This window comes from Musa acuminata, chromosome BXJ1-8 (genome assembly GCF_036884655.1).
Source record: "Musa acuminata AAA Group cultivar baxijiao chromosome BXJ1-8, Cavendish_Baxijiao_AAA, whole genome shotgun sequence".
Lineage (NCBI taxonomy): Eukaryota > Viridiplantae > Streptophyta > Magnoliopsida > Zingiberales > Musaceae > Musa > Musa acuminata.
This window is the reverse complement of record NC_088334.1, coordinates 48,805,630-48,824,099: the sequence shown is the minus strand read 5'-3', so window position 1 is coordinate 48,824,099 and position 18,470 is coordinate 48,805,630. Positions and strand designations below refer to the sequence as shown.

Genomic DNA, 18,470 nt, shown 5'->3' with positions numbered 1-18,470 from the left:
TGGCTGTGATGGTGGGGGAGGGGGAGAGAGCGAGATAAGAGGGAAATGGTCATCTTCCATGCATCAACTCAAACCACCGTATCTTCCTCACCTTTCCATTCTTTGGATATTGCTGTTCCAAGATAATAATAAAATTATATGATCTTTAAAAAAAAATTAAAATTACATATTCAATATATATATATATATATATATTCACAAAACAAATTAATTTCGCATTAAATCCTCATCAACAAACTATCATTTGACTATCGTAATAATTCTTAGTAATCATAGTCCCTAATGATTAATAAGCTATACTAAATTCATTGGGATAAATTCATCCTTTTATAGATTTTAAACCTATATATATAATATGCATTTTTTTATTTTTCCATTTAAGACAAACAAGTATGAAGTGGCCCCACAGGCCCCCGCACCACTCAGTGACCTCTCCGGTCTGCCTCCGGAGGCGGTTGCCTCCCATCGATTCTTTGGCCCCTTCGCCTATTTATCGCGGAGCATTAACCGGCGGAGACGGAGAAGAAGCCATCAAGAAACAAGAAACGGAGAGAGAGATAGAGAGAGACTACGGTGGTAATGGAAGCAGCCAAAGTAACTACAAGGTTTCTCATATCAAGCCCTACTCCTAACCATAAGCCGCTTCTCCCCTCCACCGCACGCCTTCGTCGGCGGCCGCTTCTCCCCTCCACCGCACGCCTTCGTCGGCGGCCGCGGCCCCTCACCTTGCGTTGCCTCCAGACCCCCGACCCCCCGCTCCCCTACTCCGCCATCGCCTCCGGTCTCCCTTCCACCGCCTCGGTCGCCTCGTGGACGGGTTCTTATTTTCTCATTATTTGTGTTAGAGCTAGCCTCAGGATATTTACCAAAGGTAATTTTGGTAACCCAGCGGAAGAAATAAAAGCGACAAGAACACCAGATTTACGTGGTTCGGTCAATTGACTTACATCCACGGACGAAAAAAAGAATAAATCACTACTATAAAAGCGACTATTATAAATGTCTTAGGAAGATGTTCCTAGGTCATAAAACACCCGAAAAAACTAAACAAAAAAAATCCAAACTATAAGCCAGACTTAAACCCAAAGTAAACACTTAGATTTTTCTTGTGGTGTCACTTGTGGTGTTTCTGACTTCAAAGCCCAGACCCTTATTTATAGGTTAAACATGAGATACCAAACTTGATTTCTCCGATGTGGGACTATGAGACTTGTCAAACTAACAAATCTCCACCTTGGTATGTCCCAACAAAACTTGCTCCACTTTCTTCATAAAAGCCTCAATGGGCAATCACCAATAATGAACACCAACCAAGTCCAAGCACTGCTTGAACTTGTAAACCGGAAGAGGCTTCGTAAGCAGATCAACTAGATTGTCTTTCGTATGAATTTTCTGAACAAGGACCTTTCTCTCAACAATGATATCTCATTTACATCCAACAATTTTCTTATCCGAAGGCGGCTTCACAAGATCCCAAGTTCTATTCTGATGGAGAGATTCAATTTCTTTATTCATCGTAATCAACCACCTAGCGGAATTATCACAAGAAACTACATCTGAGTAGGAAGTAGGCTCACCAACTTCACTTGTTTCTTCTGCAACAGACAAAGCATATGCAACCAAATTTGCATATCTTTGTGGTAGTCGAATATCTCTCCATGGTCTATTCTTGGCTATGGAATATTGCTCTTCCTCTAGATCATCTGCGTCAGTAGACTCGGGATCATCTACTGGCATTCTTTGAGTAGAAGAGTTCGACTTAAAATAATCTGAACTACCAATCTCAAGCTCCACCTGCTTCTGCGCACTATCATTTGTACAACTAGTAGAATCCTCTTTGGAAGATAACATGAACAATTCATCAAAAGTAACATCTCTATTGATTATAAATTTTGGAGATTTGGGATCAGAATACCATAATCTGTATCCTTTCACCCCAGAAGCATACCCAAGGAAAATACATTTTTTAGCTCGAGGCTTTAATTTTCCTTCATTTATATGCATGTATGCTGGACACCCAAAAATTTTTAAATCAGAATAATCAGCAGGAGTACCTGACCAAACTTCCTCCGGAGTTTTAAAGTTAAGTGCTGCAGAAGGAGCGCGGTTGACAACGTAATAGGTCATATTAATTGTCTCTGCCCAAAAGTCCTTTATTAACCCTGCATTTGAGATCATACACCTTCCTCTCTCCAAGAGTGTTCTGTTCATACGTTCAGCCACACCATTTTGTTGAGGCGTCATCCTGATAGTGCAATGCCGAACGATTCCTTCATTTTTGCAGAATTCATTAAAGTCACATTCACAAAATTCCATGCCATTATCTGTTCGAAGCCGCTTAATCTGTTTACCTGTTTGCTTCTCAATCAAAACCTTTCATTGTTTAAAGGTTAGAAAAACATCATTTTTATGCTTCAGAAAATAAACTCAAATTTTTCTGGAATAATCGTCAATGAAAGTCAACATATACCTAGCACCACCCTTAGACTGAACATGAGCTGGACCCCAAAGGTTTGAATGCATATAGTCAAAAGTACCTTTTGTTTTGTGAACTGCCGGAGAATTGAAACTGACTCTTTTCTGCTTTCCAAAAATGCAATGTTCACAAAAATCCAGTAGCCTAGTACTCTGTCCGCAAAGTAGACCCCTTTTACTCAATATGTTCAAACCTTTTTCGCTCATATAACCCAAACGCATATGCCATAATTTGGTGATGTCAGAATTAGACAATGATGATGACGAGACTGCAACCGAACCTGTGACAGTAGTTCCATGCAGAATATACAAGCTACCAGACCTACAAGCTTTCATAATAACAAGAGCACTTATAGAAACTTTCATAACTCCACCTTCAGCTGTGTATTTACACCCAAGGGCCTCTAGGATGCCTAAAGAGATGAGATTCTTTTTTAAATCAGGAACATGTCTAACATTAGTGAGCGTCCTCACAATACCATCATGCATTTTAATTCGGATTGTTCCTCTACCAACAACATCACATGCGGCATTATTGCCCATCAAAACAATTCCACAATTACAATATTCATATGTGGAAAACAAATCCCTATTGGGACACATGTGATAAGAACAACCCGAATCTAAAATCTATTCATTTTTAGACCTTGTCCTATCATCAATAGCAAAGAAAATATTTCCAACATTCTCATCAGTTGCTACACTAACTTCAGCGGATTCAATAGTTTTCTCAACAAAATTTTCCTTTTGCTTTAATTTATTTTTCAATTTAAAGCAATCAGATTTAATGTGCCCCCATTTTATGACAATATCTGCATTCCAAATTTCTATGTCTGGATTTAGATCTACTACTGTCAAATTCTCTTTTATCCATTCTACCCCTGACAACCAGACCCTCAGCCTGATTCTCTCTACTTTCCCCAGTGATATTCCTGTCTATCTGCTCCTTAGATTTCAGTGCGGATTTAATTTCTTGATACGAAACTATTTTTTTCCATAAATCAAAGTATCACGGAAATGCTTAAAAGATTGGGGAAGAGAACACAAGAGTAACAGGGCCTTATCCTCATCATCAATTTTTGCATCTATATTCTCCAAATCCATAATCAAAAAATCAAACTTATCAAGATGTGAGAGTATAGATGTACCTTCAGTCATCCGAAGCATATATAAACTCTGCTTTAAGTAGAGACGATTATCCACTGTCCTCTTCATGTACAAGGCTTTAAGCTTGTCCCACATGCTCTTAGCCGTAGTCTCCGTAGCTACCTCCCGTAAAACCTCGTCAGAGAGATTTAGAATGATGCTTGATCGGGCCTTCTTATCCATACCCGCAAGCTCTTCTTTTGACATATCATCTGGAATGCTCTAAGCTCCCTATAGTACCAAATCAACTCCGTCTTGAACTAGAATGACCTCCATCTTGAGTTGCCACAAGCCGAAGTTGACATTTCTGTCGAATTTCTCGACAACAATCTTTGTTATTGGTATCGTTGCCAAAAGATCCCGAAACCAGGCTCTGATACCAGTTTGTTAGAGCTAGCCTCAGGATATTTACCAAAGAGTAATTTTGGCAACCCAACAAAGACAATAAAGCGGAAGAAATAAAAGCGACAAGAACACCAGATTTACGTGGTTCGGTCAATTGACTTTGACCTACATCCACGGACGAAAGAGGAGCAAATCACTACTATAAAAGGGACTATTACAAATGCCTTAGGAAGATGTTCCTAGGCCATAAAACACCCGAAAATACTAAACAAGAAAAACCCAAACTATTTAACTGAGTGTGGACTTAAACCCAAAGTAAACACTTAGGTTTTTCTTGTGGTGCCACTTGTGGTGTTTCTGACTTCAAAGCCCAGACCCTTATTTATAGGTTAAACAGGAGATACCAAACTTGATTTCCCCGATGTGGGACTATGGGACTTGCCAAACTAACAAATTGCATGTTCTTGATCTTTGATTGTATTTGTTTGATTGTCACTGTTTTCACTCGTCTAGACACCTGCAGTGCTGTTGTTGTACTTTATTCTACTGTAGCCAGAACTACTGTGGTCTTGAACTCTATTTGCTATGTCCACAATTATCAATCCATCAATTGCAGACGTAGTACCTAATATTAGTTTAGTGCACAAACTCTCTGCCAGACAGAGGACTTTGTGTTTGTATATGCATACCTTGTGCCGAACCATGCTGACAAATTGTCGATGTGCCACAGTAGTGAAGATGAATATTTCGTTATAAACAGATGTATGCATACTTCATCTTATGTTGGTGTCGTGCAGAAAGAAGAATTCATTGCATTACTCTTCTGTTTGGCATGAACGGAAGTTTTGACAAGTTCTCATCATCCCATTACAGTGTAATTGCAGGCAATGTTTTTATCTTCTGATGAGTCAAAAATTAAAGAACTGGTGTGAGTGTCCTACGATAAAAGAAAATCTTTTTACATGGATCCAGAGGTCCAAGGCATATTGACTGCTGCACAGAAGTTGTGGCCTCACATCCATATATCTGATTCCTCGGTAATGGCAGATAGGGCTGTTAAAATGGCAGAAGCTGGATGCAAATATATTGCAGTACTTGGTGTGGACTTCATGTCTGAAAATGTTGGTGCAATACTTGATCAGGCTGATTTTAAGAAGGTATGTGGTTTTCATTTGTTTTTATCAATGAACATTTTACGTACTCATTCTTCTTGTTCTGTGTTCCCTTAAGATATTTACAAAAGTACAAGTTACAAGTTCATAGTTTTTCATTAACAGTATATAAACACAATCAACTGCTGGAACTAAGGTTTTGCTCCAAAGAACCCATCATTATAGTCAGATTATTTGCTTTAAGGTTTTGAACATTGATAGTGGTTGATTAGGTCTTCACAACTGAAGGTTATAATTATTTCTATTGACTTGGAAAACTTTCAAAACTTATATGATGTTGCAAACACTCACCAAGTATGAATCAAGGTTCTACATTTCGGGTACCAGATCCATACTGACTTGTAACTGGACCGGATCCATGTACTGTCACATGGTACCATAACACACTGCCGCAAGAGTACCACATGTGGACAGACTGCCCAAAATTGGACAGTTCATTTACCAGTCAATGGGTGGATTGATTTATCAATTCCTGATAAGAGAAATACAAATTTGGTTTAGAACCTAGGGTGTAATCAAACCTATAATGAACTTAGATGGTCTGTGACAAGACCTATTTGGTGTCATGCCATCTTTCCTTAGAGCCTATTACTTAATTGTTGTCAGACAACTTGGAGATTGTCTCTTCAGAGCAGTTATCTTCTTTGTTTCTTTATTGGATTGTTGTTTGGTCATGATCCAGCAGATGCGTTTGTATTTACTATTTTGCCCAAGAGTTGCCTATGGACAAGAACTTTACCAGTTCTTGCATGGATCATAACTAGCCTGTCAGTCAGATAAAAGAGTTTCTGCACACCTTTGGCACTGCAAGATACCTATAGCAGCACCCAGTCAGACAGCTACAATATGCACTTGGTAGTTTGGCATGCCTCAGTACGACAGTTCAGGATTTTATCTTGTCACTGGGATACTAAATAGTTGTTTGTTGGCAGGCTCAGATGTATGGCTTCTTGATTTTAAAAGAACTATTCTCATATGTTCTAAAGGCTCTAATGTTCTCTTTATAAAAACTATGTTTTGGTTTTATTCTAGCACAGTGGAATATATCTTCAGGTCTCTGAACTTTTCAAATTTTGTCTTGCTATGATGTTTGTCAATTATTATATACATTTAACACAATTCTTCATTTTATTTTCGCAGAGATGTCTCCATCATCATCTTATACTGCTCTGTGAATCTCCTACAACGGTGCAGTTCAGATGTTGCAACATGCATACATGTAAGTTTACATGACAATCACATATTGAGTCTCATCAGCCTCTTGTACTCTGCCTACATTCATGAAAAGGAAAATCAAATGCATTCTTTTTATAATTATTTTCATTGTGAATGTTAGACTGTTAAACTTTTTTGAGTTTAGATTTTATCCTAACTCGTTTTGAGATAATAATAATTAACAACGATCATGTTTGTTCTTTGTTTTTAGAAACAAGCATGAATGCATCTTGAAGTACATTTAACTGGTTTATCTTGCACAGTGGTATCGTTTGGAAGACTCTTAACCACAGTAGGTTTCATGCAGGTTGGTGTGTACAGAATGTCCAATGAACTAATTGGTTGCTCCTTGGTGGATGCAGCAGGGAGTTTGACATATATGCAGTTTTGGAGGCAGCTTCAAATTCACCTCCTTCATTGCATGTGATCTACATAAATACTTCCTTGGAGACTAAGGCCTATGGACATGAACTAGTGCCTACAATCACTTGTACTTCATCTAATGTTGTGCAGACAGTTTTTCAGGTTGGTAATGCTCGTAAACTCTTTGCTCCCTTTTAGATTTTGCATTTCATATCTGGTAGTTGCATATTTTAGTGAAGCACATTGCATCAATTTGGATTACTAATCTCATATATTTGTAATTTGATTTTTCTCTAATAAAATATTTGCTAGGCATTTGCTCAAGTACAGGATTTAAATGTTTGGTATGGTCCTGATTCTTACATGGGTGCAAATATTGTGGAGTTGTTTCACCAAATGGCTGACATGACAGATGAAGAAATATCAGAATACATCCAGAGCATAACAGGAACTCCATAAGATCATTACTGAAGAGGCTGCACTACTACCAGGTTTGTCGACCGTTGCACTGTTCTTCCTTTCTTTAATCAGCATTTATTACACAGAAATGCTACTTTGATTTTTGGCTGTCATTCGCAATATTATTAGTTATAAGGTTTTATACATGTTCAGTTGGTTATAGAAATTATTTTGACCAACTTCTTATTGTAGCTTAATGTAATTATGTACTACTGAACACTTCTGGTATTGCTTGGTTATATCACAGAAAGAAAGCTAATAACACAGACATGTCTGAGGTGCTTTTTGATGCATTATCCTGAAGAAATTTTTAGAAATTTTACTTGAGTGTTTCAAATTATTGATAAGACATGCTAGAATGTGCCTTAAATTGCTTATGGGAAAGGAGACATGCAGTTGTGCTACAAATGAATTCTTTTTGTCAATTTAATGCACTGTATTTCTCATGGAGTTGAAGTTGTATCCACATTAGATTCTGAGTTATTATAATGAACGTGGGTTGACATGGGGCAGGGACAATTCACAGTGTAGGGATTTTAAAAGGCTTCAAATCTAACAATATATTAGACAGACCATGGTTTATATGGAAATTGAGTAGTTCTTTAGTTATTACCGACACTCGTGTTTAAATAAAAGTTATTGCAAATGCTTTCTCTAATAAAAATTAACAATATCTGGTAATTCCAGTGTGTTTGTCTGTTGCCTTTGCTGATCATGATACTCGTACTACTTTAACATACAGGATGGTAACTGCATTGTGCATGATATGTTTGGTCATGAAGTAGTGGAGAGAATAAAAGAGCTGTACTGTGATGCATTCTTAACAGCTCATTTTGAAGTTCCTGGTGAAATGTTTTCTTTGGCAATGGAAGCAAAAAGGAGAGGAATGGGAGTTGTAGGTTCCACCCAAAACATTTTGGATTTCATTAAAAACCAGGTACAGAAAGCTTTGGACAGGGACATCGATGATCACCTACAGTTTGTGTTAGGAACCGAATCTGGAATGTTGACTTCCATAGTTGCCGCAGTTCGTGGATTACTGGGTTCAAGGGAATCAAGATGTAAAACAATCTCCAGTCTTATCGGATTCAGTATCAAGGACATCAATGAATGGGTCTCGTGGTCTAAATTCTGCTATACCAAGTGATATCAAAGAACTTGCTGTTGTTCCCGGTGTCGCAAATGGTGAAGGGTGCTCTATTCATGGAGGTTGTACTTCCTGTCCATATACGAAGGTTAGTACCTCTTTCTATGTATCTAATAATTGACGATTCTACAATAATCTTTAGACCTCGGTGTGAAATCTTAGATATGTTGTCGAAATATAAAAATGATCCGACTGAGGCATCTACTAATTGAAATCCTGCAATGTCATGAAAATGTATAGACTGCTCTGACCTGCTCTAAAATCTTCATATGTTGAGTGCAGATAAACTCACTAAAATCGTCGTTGAGAGTTTGCCAGCAACTTCCCAACAAAAACGGCACTCTTCGTGCCTATGAAGCTAACAGGTTTAATACAGTAACACTTGGTGGAAAACCGGTTGTAGATATTGGATGTGAGCCAATTCTACACGAGGCACTTTTAGATTAGTTATTGGTTATATATGTGCATCTTTTTATACTCTTATCTCATTCCAACTTTTGATTTAGAGGTTTGTCAAGAATTTGTCGATGTTACCTTGTCTTCCTAATTTGGCTTTTGCTGATGTATCATTACTCTTCAACTTGATGGTAGTCAACTGGAGATAATTTCTCTCTCTTTTTTTTTTTTTCATCCAGGCGACAAGAAGAAGGTTATGCAATCCATCATATCCTCCATAGACGAATACCAACAAGTTTTAACAAGGTTATGTAATCCATCCACAATTCACTGCTTAGTGCAGGTGCGCTCGATATGTTTGATAGTAATTATTTATATACTTGGATGATTTGTTGTTGGGTCATGATGGTGCATCTCTTTCACACTTTAGTCATTGCTTATATTGGGTATTGTTCATTCAAAAATGAAATAATGGCTTTAGTTATTCGTCAAAGCTAGAAATAAAATTTAGAATTTGAACTCCAAGATGTTTCAATACAGATTAATATTTAGTCTGATAGATTATATTTCATGTAAACCATTTTTTTTTTGTTTTCCAAATTTAGTCCATTTTTAGATGGAAGATATGACGAGGTTTATAGGACCCAAAAAAAAAAAAGAAAAAGAAAAAGAAAGAGGTTGTGGATATAATCCCGTCGTCGTCAATTGCACTTTGGGTGTAAGTTGCGCTGCTACTTCGCCCGTCTTTGTTCTCCTCATAGTTTGCCCCGACCGGCCAAAGCCACGTGGGATGAGAAAGTCTCTGGGTAAGAAAGTGGGTACTTTCGTGACTCGCTAAAAATTTATGGCAGCTTCGTGACGAGGATAAGAACGCAGAGCATCTCCAAGAAACCGTTGCCTCCTCTTCCCAACCCCCATTCTCCCACCCCCACCATCCTCTACATCGAACACCGCCGCGCAGCCGGCGATGTTGCCCTCCGCCATCGCTGCGGCGAACTCTCTCTTCTACTGCATCGATCCCCGCTTCCCTACACGTCTTCATCTCATTCATACTAATCCCGTTCTTCTGGGACTCCACAACCCCTCGCCTTTTCGGCTCAAATCGACCACAAGCCGATACCCTTCTCCGATCTTCAGAATCCACTCTTCTCTCCATCCCGTGGCCCTCACAGACTCGAACGACGCCGCGGAGTTGATCCCCTCCTCCGCCGCGGCGGTGGCCGCCGCCATCCAGCGGGCCTCGCCGTCGTCGCCGGTGGTGTTCACCCAGCGGGTGGAGAAACAGGGGAAGGAAGGGCTTGTCCTGCCGAGCCCTGACTTCCAACGCCTCTGCCTCGAGCAGCTCGATTTGTTTCGCATGGTTGTGGATCCGGACGCCGTCTTGTCGGTCAGTCTGGTTCTCTTCCGTGAATTGTCTCATGTGGTCGTGTTAAGGGATCCCAGTTTGCTTACCAACTGATGCCATCGCTTACTGTGGTCTATTCGACAAGCAGGAACATGATAATCTCTGAGTTGTTGCTGATTAGACCCGCACATAGATGAGATTTTAATAGAAGTTACATACGTTGAGTAATTGTAGTTTAGGTGTTTGCTGTAATGTTCTTGTGAGTGTCGAATATGTGGTAAAGACTCAGAGGGTGATGACATGAGAAACAAAATGGCATCAGTTGGTGTAACAACCAAATTAGTATAAGACGAAAAACTTCATGAATTTCTGAAGCACACAGGTTTCTGGAAGTATTAGTACTTAACCACATCTTTTTTTGAAACAAAGCTTAATAAGGATGAGTTTCTCCTTGAATCCTTTGATTCTTTGAGACCAGTCAAAAATATAAGCATCTTTGCCTGTAAATGAGGTTAGCAAAATATTTAAGCTTGCGAGTATTTGATGGCTTAACATACACTGAGGACTTTTTTGCTTTCTGTGGATTGGCCTTGGAACTCTTGGGTCTTCCTAATATACGAGACCCACTTATATTGATTAAGATGTACTGGTGACGGCTGTAGGTACCAGCCAATTATATCTAACTCTGCTTGTGACCATCTTGTTTGTATTAGATCCTGAGTAGAAGCAAATGATACTTAGGTCATCATAACTACATGAAAACCTAGAGTTAGAAGTCCACAGCAGAGAATCCTCAATTTTCATTCTAATTGATTCCTTCCTATTAAGCCAGTGGTTTTTTTCAAGAAGTTGTAAGTAAAATTATCTAAAATCTAATGCTTATTTTCCTTTGTCGTTGAAGATGGAGGTACTTTTCAGACATCAATATATTTCAGAAGCACGAATTATTTCTACATTCTATTTAATGAACATTCTGTTGATACTTTGCCTTAGACAATAATAGGGACTAAAAGTTTAGAAATTATAGATTTATTTGTAAAATTAGAAACATTAACTAAAGAAATATCTTTAAAGATAGCAAATTAGGTAAGAGTATAGATACGATTGTTACCCTATTAGGATGTGGAAGAGTTTAGGAGATCAAAAGGTATATTGTTGAACTAGAAGTTTAGAAATTATAGATTTATTTGTATAATTAGAAACATTAACTGAAGAAAATTTTAAGTTAGCAAATTAGGTAAGAGCATAAATATGATGATATCCCTATTAGGATGTGGAATAGTTTAGGAGATCAAAAGGTATATTGTTGACTAATTTTTTTAACAAAAAATTGAGGATAAAAAGGGTGTATAATGTATTGAGAAAGAGCTTTTTATTACTAATTTACATGAACAGGAGAGATTTTAAACTACTCTAACCATAGAGAGATCAAACTATTGTGTCATATCATGGAACTCTTAAAAAGGGTGATTCAATAAAAATAAGATGTGAAATGGCTATTTTTAGAATTAATTTGATTTTATGCCCGGAAGATCAATCTTGAATGCTATTTGTTTATTGTGACAACTAAAACTATATAGAGAGAAGAAAGATTTTTACATGGTTTTCATTGACTCAAAAACAAAGTATGATCGACTTTCTAGAGATTTGTGATGACACATTTTAGAAAAGAGAGGATTAAACAATAATTATTTTGATTTGATAAAATATATGTACGTCACTACGATTATTTATAAAGTAGATCAGTAGCAAGAAGTATTGATGAAGACATTGTTCATTGAGGAAAGGTGGGGTGATTAAAGTGGAAGAGGGACCTTGGCATTTTAGAACTATAACAAGATGGTTGAGTTCTCTTAATTTAACTAGACATATTGCATTGCTTAGAGCTCAATGACAGGAAAAGATACATTGTCCCACTCCAAGTAGTTGGAACATTGCAGCTTGTTGTTGTTGTTATATTAGAAACCCTATTTTATTCCCCAATGTAATGTCTCTTCTTTTCTATCAGAGGCCTTAAAAAATTGTTAGCTTATGCATAAAATCTCACCATGTTTATGTTTCTTTATGCCAACTGTCTAAGGTCGTGCTTACGTTCATTCCATACTCATTTCCTGCTATTGTTATTATTCTTTTAATCCATGCTACGTATAATTGTTATGAACTCACATGATAGGTCATTAGTCGTCCACCATGATGTTTTCCTCCAGGATTAGTTCCATGAGCTATGGTCCTCTTTGACAAATAGAGCCTTAGTTTTGTCTATAGTTGATTCTAGACTAAAAATTTAGGCTGTTGTGCAAGCTTCTTCATTGGATTGTCTACCTTTGACATGCTTCCGTATTGAGCAATCTATCTTGTTAGATTATCTTTTTGAAACATACTCATAATTGCTTTATGCATTATGTTCAAATAACAATATTTAAGTTGTATAAAGCCCTTTCTTTGGTTTCTATGCTCTCTTTCACTCTGCCTGCAAATTCTTGCATTCAATCTCCATGAGAAATTCTTGTTATAGTTTTTAGTTCACACTTCTTTGTCCAAAGGACACCCTGGTAACAGCTCGCTTTGTTGGTTATGTGGTCTTCATGATATTTTCCTTCATGTTAACGTGCCCTTAAATATCTGTGCAGGTGTATGTCAGGCCAGCTGGCAGTTACATAATGGACCAGTTAGAATTACGGCGAGTTGGTTTTTATCCAGAAACTGATGTTTCTGAAAGTGCAGACTGTGTGATATTAGTTGGTAATTTTTCTATACCATCAGGTTTACGTGCAGCTGAAGCTGCTCTCTCGAAACAGAAAGTATGTCACCTGATCTTATTTCTGGTATATATTATGACAATTGGTTCATTTATAATCTGCTAATAGATTCATAGTAATTGAGTTGTAGGTGGAAGTGATATCTGGGACTGGAGCTCTTGTTCTGCCAATGGTTAAGCATCCCTTTGTTGTAGGATTTCTAGTTGCAGAACTACCAAAGAAGGATTTGGATTCATGTGAGAATGTGGATAGTGGTGAACTGTGTGTGCCCTTTTGCTCACCTAAAGATGATTCTTTAGGTGGAGCACCATATTCTAGTAAGAAACCCTGGGAAATTGAGGCTTTCAGTGAAGATTTGATGAAAGCTTATGGCCAATTCACAACTGAACAAAGATCAAGAGCTATTGTGATTTCTCGATCTTTGGCCACAGCATATGTCATGGATCAGGTAGCTTCTGATCTTATGTTTTTCCTTTATGCATGGAGTTTAGGTTGACAATAACAGCATCAACCATGATTTCCGAACAATTTGGCAACCATTACATGGATCCTTTCCTGCCACCGAGTTCTATTCAGAAAATTTTACTAGGAAACTAAGAGTCACCAGCCTCTCACCTTTGGGCTTTTTTTCTCTTGAATCCAGATGAGAGACATGAGCCTCTCATTTTACAAGTGAGATATTTCAGATATTGTTGTCCTCTCTTCATTCAGTTGGATCTTATTAAGAATCCTTTGACTTGTCTCTTGCTACCTTTGTCATCCATCATTTATCACCATTCTACACCACACCTAGCTTTAGGCTTTATTCCTCACATTTCCATCTGATATTCAATTTTGTTGCTCTTTTGGCATATGGCTACACTTGAGAATTGGTAGATTTTATTCTTTTTCCTCTTTTTCTGATACCACTAAAGCTGTAGTGGAACCTTTCTATGTTTGCTTATGCTTCGGACTTTGAATCTTGAAGATGGCTGGTTTTAGTGAAATTATTTCCTTATTCTATCAGTGTATTAGACCTTTCAAATTGAGCATCATCTTCCTACATATCATAATCACTCAGTAGTAGACCAACCCTAGTGGCAAAAGCAGTTCAGCCAGAACAGCTCTTGGCAGTGTACTCATTGAGCAATAAAGTCAGTTTGTAGTAATTCAATTAATTATTTTTTTTCGTATCTTGCATATAATAAGTGAATAATGTGTTCCTTTTTTAAGAGTCTGATTCTTGCTTCATTCATTAGTCTTTCTTTATTTACTTATATATCTGTTTTTGATTCTTTTGACACCTCCAGAAAGCAATGCTTCTTCAACAGTCTTCTTGGCAAAATAGTGTCAGAATGAATCATCTGATTGAACAAGTAAGTCTTTCCAGATTGTGTAGTAGGTGCATTGCTTTGCTCCTTGTTTAATATAATTAATTGTGACAGATACGTGCACCTCTTTCTAGCATTAGAGCTCTGACAAAAATGTTATCTGTTCATGTCAAGAGAAGTGAGGTTTGTCTTTTGTACTTGAAACTGTTTACATCTGGGAAACCTTTTGCCATCTTGGAATTTGATATTTATATTCCTTGGCAGATTTCATATGATATCATCGAAGACTTACTTATGCAGGGTGAACATATGAAAGATGCCTTACAGCAGCTTCAAGATTCTGCCTATCTCACCAAGGTGTTAATTTCATTACCAAAGCCACAAAATGATTCACCTATGGTATTATATGAATAGAAATATTTAAAGTGGATAAAAAGCCCACATGTTTGTCATGACAAGTTCGTTTGAGTATAACTACATAAAAAAATTGGTGCTTTTATTCTGGAATTTCAATGGGCATAAGTTGCTGCCACAAATCCCAAGAACAATTTTTCTTTTTTTAATCTACACATTATTAACAGCTCCAATTCTTTGGTTAGGCCTGTGGACCATGGGGATTGTGTTGTCATTGTGTATGACCTGTAACCCCTGATGTCTTTTGCTTTTAGACTTGAGTTCATTTGGCAGAAAGGTCATTTAATAGCTAAGACATTCTTGCATGGCTTTGTTGTTATCAGCTTAGATTGCATATGTTGATCATTGGTTGAGAATTTGTGGTGGGCAAGTTTAAGGTACCACTTCTACACGGTAAGAAATGGTTCTAATAGCCCTTGTTTGGATTTTTCCCAGGTTAATATAGTACGATACAATGAAGAAACAATAAAGAAGATGCATGATCCTAAGTTCAGCCACCAAGAATTGTCGAGGTCACTGCCATCTGAGAATGATTCAAGCGAGAACAAAACATATAGTATGCAGAAGATGGAACCTGTGCTACCACTAAGCTCTGGAAAAAAAGACCTAGCAATGCCGATGCCACCTCTTTGGCTTGTGCCACTAAAACAAAACATTACCAGGTAATCTATTGCATTAAATTCCGAAAGAGAACTTTTCATTCTCTGACATTTTTTTGTGATCTGTAAAAACAGCCATTCCATTTGTTTAATTTAAGTGACCTGTGATAAAGAAAAAAAGTTAGCCAACCAGAGGAACACTTTAAATATGAGTTTTTCCTCACTAAAGAAATTTACATGGAATGTGTACGATTTCTGAGTTCAAGTTCTAAGTTTACCTTTGTCGATCAGGTTAGCCTTTTTGCAAAGTTAATTTACTTATCATGGCAAAGTCTCTTATTATACTTGCTAGTTGCAAAGCATTCTCCCATTATTCAAGTATTCCTCTTTGAGAAAAAATTGTCTTGTTTATATTCTGGCATATTTTAGTATCTCAAACTATTAAAAACCTTTTATCAAATAAGTTAAAGAGTAAACATCATACTGTTGGAGTTTAATGATCATGTAAAATATAGTAAGATAACATAAATTTTAATTTACAGAAAAAAAGTATCTATTAGCAGTTTCTGTAACCATTTCCCAGAAGTTCTGATAAAACAAGATTGCTTATCAGCCATTTATTGTTAACTGGTTATCAACAATGTATAGAGACAAAGCCACAGAGAGAAATGATTATACAACAATTTTGAGAACACAATTTTAGCATAGAACAGACTGGACTGATACTGATCCTTGATATTTTTGAGACATGCTGCTCCTTGAACTTGATATCATAGTTTTCACAGTAGTTTGAGGGAGCTTGAACTGGTTGCTTTTGAGATGAAAACAGCCATAGTAGTATATCTCCATCTATTATCTTTTCCAAACCTTAGAGTGACTTGGAGGGTTACTCGTTGCATTAGCTTGGCACTTCTCCGTCAAAGACACTTTTTGTTAGAAGCAAATATCGGAAAAAATTCTTCATATGCCCCAAAGGAGTTTATTGTTTGATATGATGAAAGAGGCAACACAAAGAAGTTTGGAAAGACAACAGTTTTCTTTTATCCTTCTGTATGTTTGGAGTGCTGGAAATTTGGAAGTTGTTCGTTACCAAACATGTGTTGAAAGGTTTAACAGGTGGAAGAGATGGAAAACTTTACTTTTCATTTCAGAGAAAAAAATAAAGAAAAGTCAGATCATTTTTTAAGAAACCTGTTAAATTTCCATATTTCCTCCCAGCCATAGATGATAAAGAGATTTTTCCAAAGGAACACATGACCTTTTATGTGCAAACTTGCTTATTCCTAGTAAAAACTGGAGAGCAAGATCTTGCCTTTATCTAATCACCTACGATTAGATTGTATCAACCTGTTAAATCTTAATGACTAAAATTGTCAAGAACAGATTTGTTTTGTATTTTAAGTTCATGACACTAAAATTAGTCTTGACAAAATTCTCTTACTACAGCTGAATTAAATGAACAGAAGTTATATGGCCTAATTCCTTGTGAGGAACATACTATGGTTGTGGAGCATTCAGAATCTGTGGTTTTCCTTGTATATCAGTAATGTTTCTTAAGAATCTACTGTTCATGTGGGTGTCCTGTGCATCTATAAAGGACTTTTTGAGACTTCTACTATTTTTCCTTTACAGTTAGAAGACTTATGTTTGTATTCTAAATAGAACTTGCTGGTCTATTTGATGCCATATATTGTGAAGTATGAACTTCACTAGATTGCCTGGAACTCTGGATGACATTTGTCTCTGATGTTTATGTCAGGCAGACCATGTGTTGTTTCTGATATATTGAAAGATCTGGTTGGAGCTGCTCTCCCTCTCGCCGACAATCAACAACGATCACTGGAACTTAATGAACTGTCACAGTTTCTCCAGGTTGGTGTCGAAGAATCTTCTCTGCGACAGGCACTTAGTAATCTGATAGAGGGGGCTTTGTTGCGCACATGCATAGGCGGGAAAGTTCAAATATATGCAACTGGAGCACCTGCTGGTGGTGCCCTGGTCATAATTGATGATGACGGGCCTGACATGCATTACATGGTAATTATCAACTTGCTTATTCAATTCTTCTTCCATTGGAGCACTTTGAATGGTTCCTTTTTGTGCATCAGAGGATTTCATCTACAGATAAACTGTTAGTTCATAAACCAGCAATAGATGTCTGTATGTGACTTCTATGTCTCTGACATAGCAGAGACCAAATCATATGCATTTAGGCATTGATGAATTAGTATAAAGAGTTAATATTCAGTCATGAATGGTATCATGTTGTTGTTTGATAGAATGAGTTTTATTTATTATGTGAAAATATTTTGTTTGGCTGGGTTGCCAGTCACAATACATGGCCTGTGAGATATTTGCTATTGCAATTTGGTCTTCCATAATAAATCATTTTCCAAAAAATAAATATTTTTTATTTATATCAGAGACCAAATTATGCTTTTAGGCATTGATGGATTAGTATAAAGAGTTAATATTCAGTCTTGAATGGTATCATATTTTTGTTTGATAGAATGAGTTTTATCTGTGTGAAAATATATTGTTTGGCTGCGCTGCCAATCACATTACATGGGCTGTGAGATATTTGCTATTGCAATTTGGTCTTCCACACAAATAATTTTCCAAAAACTATTTCTTGTTTATAGCATGCATTGCTTCTTACTATGCTTGTGTTCCTATCATCCAAAACTTGTGGCATGAGAAGGCTTATTCATCTGTAGAGACTATTCGTATTCATGTCTAGTTGCTATCTTATTCAATACAAATGTATGTTTACCCGTCTGATTATAATTGAGTTGATTCTGTTCGCATCTGGCACCTACATATAATCTAAAACTTGATCAGCTCATCGTATCCTCACCGCTGCATTTCTTGCAGACTCAAATGCGCTCTCTCACACCATTTGGAGTGGATCTCTTTGCAGATGGCATGGTGGAAGACAACATGACATGGAATTTTGTTGCAGGGCTGACCATTGCTCGTGAGATCCTAGAGAGCTATGGGTGTGTCATCCGTGTCATTTCGCCCCGGGCCTTGGATGCTGCCTTTGGTACCAGGGGGACGCGTATTGAACTGTGGTTCCCTGCTCTGCCGTCTGATTCATCAGATGCAGCCGGAGAGGTGTAGCAAATTCCGGTACCCCATTGTTCATGCCATCTTGGTTTTTCCAAGAGCAAGGGTCGTAGAATTGGTTTCATGAGAACACGTTGGTTAGTGTTGCTGATAACTCACTTTCTTGTATCTTGTTTTTCTACTTGCTCATCATTGATATGAGATGCACGATTACAAACGGTGAATAGACTCGACATAAAAAAAAGGACTTGTTTGA

General features: G+C 37.4%; 1 protein-coding gene and 1 pseudogene across 3 annotated transcripts; both read left to right on the top strand.

The window, feature by feature from the left end:
• Nucleotides 1–579: 579 nt before the first annotated feature.
• LOC135680427 (quinolinate synthase, chloroplastic-like) lies at nt 580–8,775 on the top strand (annotated as a pseudogene).
• A 152-nt stretch (nt 8,776–8,927) lies between these two features.
• Nucleotides 8,928–18,470, top strand: LOC135588464 (chloroplast sensor kinase, chloroplastic-like). Of its 3 annotated transcripts, none has more exons than XM_065080597.1 (9): nt 8,928–9,061; nt 12,694–12,864; nt 12,953–13,270; nt 14,112–14,177; nt 14,247–14,315; nt 14,397–14,489; nt 14,982–15,208; nt 16,909–17,182; nt 18,020–18,470. In XM_065080597.1, exons 1-9 carry the CDS (start codon nt 8,975–8,977, stop codon nt 18,266–18,268), a joined length of 1,554 nt encoding a protein of 517 aa, XP_064936669.1. In that variant the 5' UTR covers nt 8,928–8,974; the 3' UTR covers nt 18,269–18,470. The 3 variants fall into 3 exon arrangements, with proteins under 3 accessions (XP_064936669.1, XP_064936668.1, XP_064936670.1); XM_065080596.1 differs by lacking the exon at nt 8,928–9,061 and adding an exon at nt 9,618–10,105; XM_065080598.1 differs by lacking the exons at nt 8,928–9,061; nt 18,020–18,470 and adding an exon at nt 9,618–10,105 and having other exon boundaries at nt 16,905–17,072.